At 38.5% G+C, this 7,500-nt stretch overlaps 1 protein-coding gene across 2 annotated transcripts in view; it reads right to left on the bottom strand.

Moving 5' to 3' along the window:
- Window positions 1-6,871, bottom strand: part of LOC106873388 (glutamate receptor) — a 201,849-nt gene extending 194,978 nt beyond the window's left edge. For both annotated transcript variants that reach the window (XM_089362240.1, XM_089362241.1), the window contains exon 1: window positions 6,020-6,871. In XM_089362240.1, coding sequence (XP_089218366.1) covers window positions 6,020-6,146 — 127 coding nt within the window. In that variant the 5' untranslated portion in view covers window positions 6,147-6,871. The remainder of the gene's footprint in view (window positions 1-6,019) is intronic.
- Between the last annotated feature and the right edge of the window lie 629 nt (window positions 6,872-7,500).

The following is a 7,500-nucleotide window of genomic DNA, read 5'->3' as shown; positions in this document are numbered from 1 at the left end:
TGCCTTCGGATTATTATCAACTGAAATAGTGGAGGGGGTTAAATTTCATATCTCACGCTTATTACCAGTTGAAGTGGTGCTTACATTTCACATTTGGCTTTTTAAAAATGCCTAATAACGACAGTGATGGAGGATGGCAAAGATTTCGTGTGTGTTGTGAGTTTATTACCAACTGGAATTGGGGAACTGGGCTGCATTTCACATTAATAGTTGAAATGCTGCTTACATTTCACATCTGGCGATAAACCTGTTAACAAGTGAAATGGAATGAAGCATAGATTTCACGCAAGTTTGGGGTCTGTTACCAACCGTAATTGGGGGAACTGGGCTACATTTCATAGCACCAGTTGAAATGGAGCTTACATTTCACATTTGGCTAAACAGGGCTTTTTAACAACAGCGATGGATCATAACAAAGATTTCACGTAAGTTTTGGGTTTATTACTAACTGAAATTGGGGTACTGGGCTACGTTTCACATTACCAGTTGAAATGGCGCTTATATTTCACATCTGACAAAAAAACAAACAAACTCACAATTGAAATAGAATGAAGCACAGATTTCACACAAGTTGTGGGTCTATTACCAAGTGAAATTGGGCAACTGGTCTATATTTCACATTACCAGTTGAAATGGCGCTTATATTTCACATCTGACAATAAAAAAAAAAATCACAATTGAAATAGAATGAAGCACAGATTTCACACAAGTTGTGGGTCTATTACCAAGTGAAATTGGGCAACTGGTCTATATTTCACATTACCAGTTGAAATGGCGCTTATATTTCACATCTGACAAAAAAAAACTCACAATTGAAATAGAATGAAGCACAGATTTCACACAAGTTGTGGGTCTATTACCAAGTGAAATTGGGCAACTGGTCTATATTTCACATTACCAGTTGAAATGGCGCTTATATTTCACATCTGACAAAAAAAAAATCACAATTGAAATAGAATGAAGCACAGATTTCACACAAGTTGTGGGTCTATTACCAAGTGAAATTGGGCAACTGGTCTATATTTCACATTACCAGTTGAAATGGCGCTTATATTTCACATCTGACAAAAAAAAACTCACAATTGAAATAGAATGAAGCACAGATTTCACACAAGTTGTGGGTCTATTACCAAGTGAAATTGGGCAACTGGTCTATATTTCACATTACCAGTTGACATGGCGCTTATATTTCACATCTGACAATAAAAAAAAAAAATCACAATTGAAATAGAATGAAGCACAGATTTCACACAAGTTGTGGGTCTATTACCAAGTGAAATTGGGCAACTGGCCTACATTTCACATTACCAGTTGAAATGGCGCTTATGTTTCACATCTCGCTTTAGGTCAATTACCATTTGAACTAGGTGTAAATTTTATATTTGGCATGGTTCTCTCACTAACTTTAGACAGACCTGGCTAATACTAACGTGTATTCAAGGTGTCCATGCAGACGGTACAGGCGTAAGTATAGGCGTGAGTACTGCTAGCTCGTATAGAGTTGTATGTAGTGTAAGCAATACTAATACAAACAGTTGCTGTTGCTGTTGTTGTTGTTATTGTTTGATCCCAGATTAGCCTGATCATGCTTATCTGTGGATCAAGAGTATTCCAGTTAGGGTCATTTCGACTTTATTTCCGGCATAGTGTATCTTGGACAACAAATGCAATGTGTCAGTTTACCAGACATTCGGCGATAGAGTGGGGTAATGAAATGCATTCCAACCGTGACCTTCCAAACCAGGGCATAGTCTGCTGTGTCCTTTTCATACAATGATAGTGTGTGTGTGTGTGTGTGTGTGTGTGTGTGTGTGTGTGTGTGTGTGTGTGTGTGTGTGTGTGTGTGTTATTTGAGGGAGAGTTGACTGCTGTTTCTTGCAAACCGAGCAGCCACGTTGAATCGACTTCGTTACAAATGCTTCTTGTTATCGTTGTTAATTGTAGCGATAATGGTGGTGGTGGTGGTGGTGGTGGTGGTGGTGGTGGTGGCGGCGGCGGTGGTGGTAAGCTCCTGGTCAACCAGATCGAGCTGACCAATGATTAAAAGGCTTTCCAACCGTGGCCATCCCATTTTGTAATTTGTATTTTCAGACATAATGTATCTCGAAGTATATTATATAACCTACCCCCACCCCCCATCCTTTCCCTGTTTTATTTTTACTTCTAAGATTTTGGCTGCTATTTCTAACAAAACGAGTCGCCAACCAATCATGTGGTAGGGGGGATGGCATGAATGAAGGGTGAGTTGGTAGTAGTAGCGGTTACAGTAGCAGTGGTGTCTTCTAATAGCATAGGTCTTAGTTCTGCTGGTAATGGTGCCAGTGTAATAGGTAGCATGGTTGTCCGTTTGTAGTGGTGGCGGTAGTAGTAGTAGTAGTAGTAGTAGTAGTAGTAGTAGTAGTAATAATAGTCATACCGTGAAATAACAATCGTGGTGGTGGATAGCTTGCGTACATGTCAACGATAAAAAGTGCTGATGGAAGTAGTAGTAGTAGTAGTAGTAGTGGTGGTGGTGGTGGTGGTGGTGGTGGTGGTGGTGGTGGTGATAATGGTGGTGGTAGAGGTGGTGGTGGTGACTTTGGTGATAGTGATGATGATGGTGGTGGTGATTGTAGTGGCAGTAGTAGTAGGTGTAGTGGTGGTGGTCCTGGTGGTAGTAGAAGTAGTAGTAATAGTAGTAGTAGTAATAGCTATAGTAGTAGTAGTAATAGTAGTAGTAGTAATAGTAGTAGTAGTAGTAGTAGTAGTAATAGTAGTAGTAATAGTAGTAGTAGTAATAGTAGTAGTAGTAGTAGTAATAGTAGTAGTAGTAGTAGTTGTAGTGGTGGTGGTGGTGGTGGTGGTGGTGGTGCTGATGTTGGTGGTGTAGTAGTAGTAGTAGTAGTAGTAGTAGTAGTAGTAGCAGCAGCATGGTGGTGGTGGTAGTAGGATACCAGTAGTGTTTATTTGTTGTAAATGGTATAAGCTCTGGTGGTACCAATGGTCATCGTTGTTGTTGTTGCTGTTATAGTTATTGTGTAACCTCAAGTTAACCAGATCAAGCTTTTATACATGACCCAGCTGTGATCATCCCGACCCTATTTCCGGTCCGGTGTACCTTGGACAACAACGCTGCAATGTGCCCGTGTATAAAAGACAGCGGTACTAGTGACGTGAGAGAGCAGGTACCTTGGTATGGCTGCCATTAATAAAAGGAAGTAGTAGTAGTAGTAGTAGTAGTAGTAGTAGTAGTAGTAGTAGTAGTAGTAGTAGTAGTTGTGGTGGTGGTGGTGGTGGTGGTGGTTTGTCGTAAATCGTATAAGCTCTCGTCAACGAACATTGGTGTGACTTAGAGTCTCTCGGGTACCAACGTTTGGTGCTGTAGCTGCTGCTGTTGTTGTTGATGGTGATGATGATGATATTGTTAAAAACAAAACAACAACAACAACAAATCCAGGTATTCCAGCGATGACCATCCCGCCTCGGTATACCTTGGACAACAACGCTATAGCAATGCGTCTCTTCAGAAAAGACAAAAATAATAATAAGTGATTGGTACTGTTGATGCGGGTGGTGAAACATTGGCATGCAAAAACCATTTAATAAAAGGAAGTGGCGACTGCAGCAGCAGCAGCAGCAGTAGTAGTAGTAGTAGTAGTAGTAGTAGTAGTAGTAGTAGTAGTAGTAGTAGTAGTGGTGGTGGTGGTGGTGGTGGTGGTGGTGGTTGTTGTTGTTGCTGTTTAGTCTTTGGATCAGCCGTGATTGGAGATAACCTAAACATGAAAGAACGCATCCGAGCCATCTTTAATTTCTGACATAAAATAATACAATCTTAATTACATTACATGTCTCCTCTTCCCGGATTATAATTATTATTATTATCATTATCATTATTATTATCATTATCATTATCATTATTATTATTATTATTATTATTATCGTCATTATGGTTTTAATGAGGCTCGGTCGGATGTGGTATTTGAGGGGAGGTTTTATTTCGGTGCTATTTCTAAAGCTAGACAATCTCGTGTGAAGCGCGTAAAGGAGGAGATACACCATCGCATTCGGCTTGCATTAATGTCTGTCTGTTATTTATCGACGGTATTTGGCGGCGCTGGAAACACCACCTCGGTTTTACTTGTTGGTGCAAGAGATATAGCTATGAGAGAACGAAGTGGTATAGACATTAGTAAGACGTTCAGTAGTAGTAGTAGTAGTAGTAGTGGCGACGGTGGTGGTGGTGGTGGTGGTGGTGGTTGTATTGGCTTTCATAGTAGTTTTAGTGTTGGTGTTGGTTGTTGTCTAAGTGGTAGTTGTGGTGGTGGTGGTGGTAGTAGTAGTGGTGTTGGTGGTAGTGGTGACAGTGGTAGTATAGTGGCGTTGGTGTAGTGGCGATAGTAGCAGTTGTTGTTGTTCTTGCTGTTAGTGGTAGTAGTAGTAGTAGTAGTAGTGGTGGTGGTGGTGGTGGTGGTGGTGGTGGTGGTGGTGGTGGTGGTGTTAGTAGCAGTACCGGTTGAGCTGGTATTTTGAGCTGATGGCTGTTATGGGTGTCTCCTTGTTAGTTGCTACTGATGTTATTATTTAACCCCAGGTCAGCCCTGAACCAGCGTTCCGGCCGTGACAGTCCCGACATTTTGTATATCAAGGACTACATTCTCCAATGCGTCCTTCACATTTTTTTATTCTCTTTACTCTGTCTTTTCTTTTTTTTTTTTTTTTTTTGGAAGCAAGCGAGATACGGTTAAGGTAATTAGATGAGACTTTTAGGGAGATTTGGCTACTAATTTCAGCAGGTCAAGAGCTTCCACGTAGAGTACTATAGAATAGTGTACACTAATGCATTGTGGTGCTATGTAGCATAGCACTGCACTATATCGTGTTGTAGTGTACATAGCACTGTTTGCATCTTGTTATATAGAGCTGTACTGTATACTGTATACTGTACACTGTATCATGTGTCACATAGTGTTGTCTTAAATACTGTTTTGTACAAATGATGTTTTATATACTGTTTCTTATGGAGTATTGTACAGTATCGTGTTTGTTGTATAACGTATAATGTTGTGTTGTGTTGTGTAACGTTGTTGTCTTATGTGGTGTTGTGCTGTGTTATCTAGCGTTGTCTCGTGTTGTCTTGTGTGATATCGTGTTCTATTGTAGAATGTTGTATCGTGTTCCTATGTAGTACAGAGCTCTGTCGTATAGTGGTATGTTAGATAGTACTGTTTGATACTGTGTTGTGTTGTGTTGTAGAGTGCCTTGTTGTATAGTATCGTGTTGTGTTCTATAGCGGTGTGTTGTACACTCCGATGTGGTGTCGGGTTGTGTGGTAAACTACTGCCTGGTGTCGTGGTGTTGTCATGTTCTGCAATGGTGTGTGTTTGTACTGTGTTTTGTTATCGTCTTGTCTTGTATATTGCCATGGTGTTTACTACTGTGCTGTAGCAAAAAGTATGTTGTCTTATGCTATATTTATATACTGTCTATGTGTGTATGTATGTATGTATGTATGTATGTACGTATGTGTCCATGTATATTTCTCTATATGTGTGTGTGTGTGTGCATGTGTGGGTGTATATATATGTATATGTTTGTATACATACGTATTTATATGCACGTATGTATATATATATATATAAACATACATACATGCATAATACAAATATACATACACACCATACATATATGCATACATATATACATATATGCACACACATGTACACATACAAATGTACACATACAGACACATACAACATACACATTCATGCATACATAGATGCACACATGTACACATACATATATGCACAGATACATACATACATACAAACATACATACATACGTGTATACATATATACATACAAACATACGTGTATACATACATACATACATACATATATATATATATATATACATACATACAAACGTACGTACGTACGTACGTGGTCACTGTTTCAGCCATACAGTCACATAGATAACCGTACAAGAATTTGTGTAGCAATAACCGTATACATAATGTTTTGTTATCTCAACAAGACTTACCTATAGATATGTGTTTCTGTGATCCTTTGCCTGTATGAAGCAGTCCATTACTTAGCGTAGCACATAGACAGAGGAATAAGAAAAAACAGATCGGTACTCCAAAGGACAACTGCATGTTTCTTGTCATTTCGTCCGCAAAGATAATCCTTCAGTCATTCATGTATTTATATATACATATATATTCATATATATATTCATATATTCATATATATTTATGTATTCATACACGCATTCGTTCGTTCGTTCGTTCGTACGTTCGTCCGTTCGTTCGTTCGTCTTGTTCCCTTTAAGGTTCACAAACATACACAAACACAGGGAGAGAGAGAGAGAGAGAGCGCGAGCGAGAGAGAGAGGGAGTAGAAAAAAAAATAACAACTAGTCCACTTGTATATTTGTGTGTTTCGGATTCCTTTAGATCATGGAAATCGTTCTTTATTTCATTCTATCGGTGCGTTTTCCCTTTGTGGTTTGTGTCATTTTCATAGGGTTTATACCCATTAACTTGTTGTTTGTTGTAAGGGAGATATATATATATTTATATATGTATATATATGTATTCTTTCCCTGGAGGTGGTGGCGGTTACGTTGCTTCTTCTACCGATTTCCTTCGTCGTCGTCGTCTCCGTCGAGGTTTCTTTCCAAAATGCTTTGTCAAAATATTATATACACTAAATACCAGCTCGTTTGTTTCCACAGTAGATTCATGATATCCATTATTATTTTTAAGACTTAAAGGGTTATATATCAGTGACGTCACTGGCACGGTAAGGGGTCCACATGTTGTATAGCACAATCTTTTCTATCTTAGTGTCTGGTTCTGATGCTTCACCTACTGCTGCTGCTGTTTCTGCTGCTGCTGCTGCTGCTGCTGTTGCAGTTGTTGTGGTGATGGTCGTGGTGGCAGTGGTGGTTGTGGTTGCATAAAGCCATTGGTTGTTGTTGCTGTTTTCTTTGCTGTTGGTGCTGCCGTTATTAGTTTGTTTGCATTCCTATTATTATTATTTATTATTATCATTATTATTATTATTATTATTACTATTATTATTATTATTATTATTATTATCATTATTATTATTATTATTGTCAGATGTATTTCTTAAATGATGATGTTGATGTTCTTGTCATAGTTGACGTTGTACTGGTGGTGGTGGTGGTGATTTTGTTTTGGATGATGATGCAGGGTGCGTAAGGATGCTAGCAAAAGGGTTTTAAAAAATGTTTGCATCTTATTTTTCTTTTATTTATTTATTTATTTATTTATTTATTTATTTATTTAGATATTTTTTAGTAAAGATCTTTCTTTTTCACTCAAACAGAAACGAGATGTTCACTCGATAACTGATGTATTTTGATTGCGAAACAACGTACGAAAGAATGGGCACGCACACACACATATGTGTGTGTGTGTATATATATATATATATATATATATATATGGTATGTGTGTGTGTGTGTGTGCGTGTGAACATATATGATATATA

This window comes from Octopus bimaculoides, chromosome 14 (genome assembly GCF_046866305.1).
Source record: "Octopus bimaculoides isolate indiv1 chromosome 14, ASM4686630v1, whole genome shotgun sequence".
Classification (NCBI taxonomy): domain Eukaryota; kingdom Metazoa; phylum Mollusca; class Cephalopoda; order Octopoda; family Octopodidae; genus Octopus; species Octopus bimaculoides.
The sequence above is the reverse complement of the archived record's forward strand: the minus strand, read 5'-3'. Positions and strand labels throughout refer to the sequence as shown.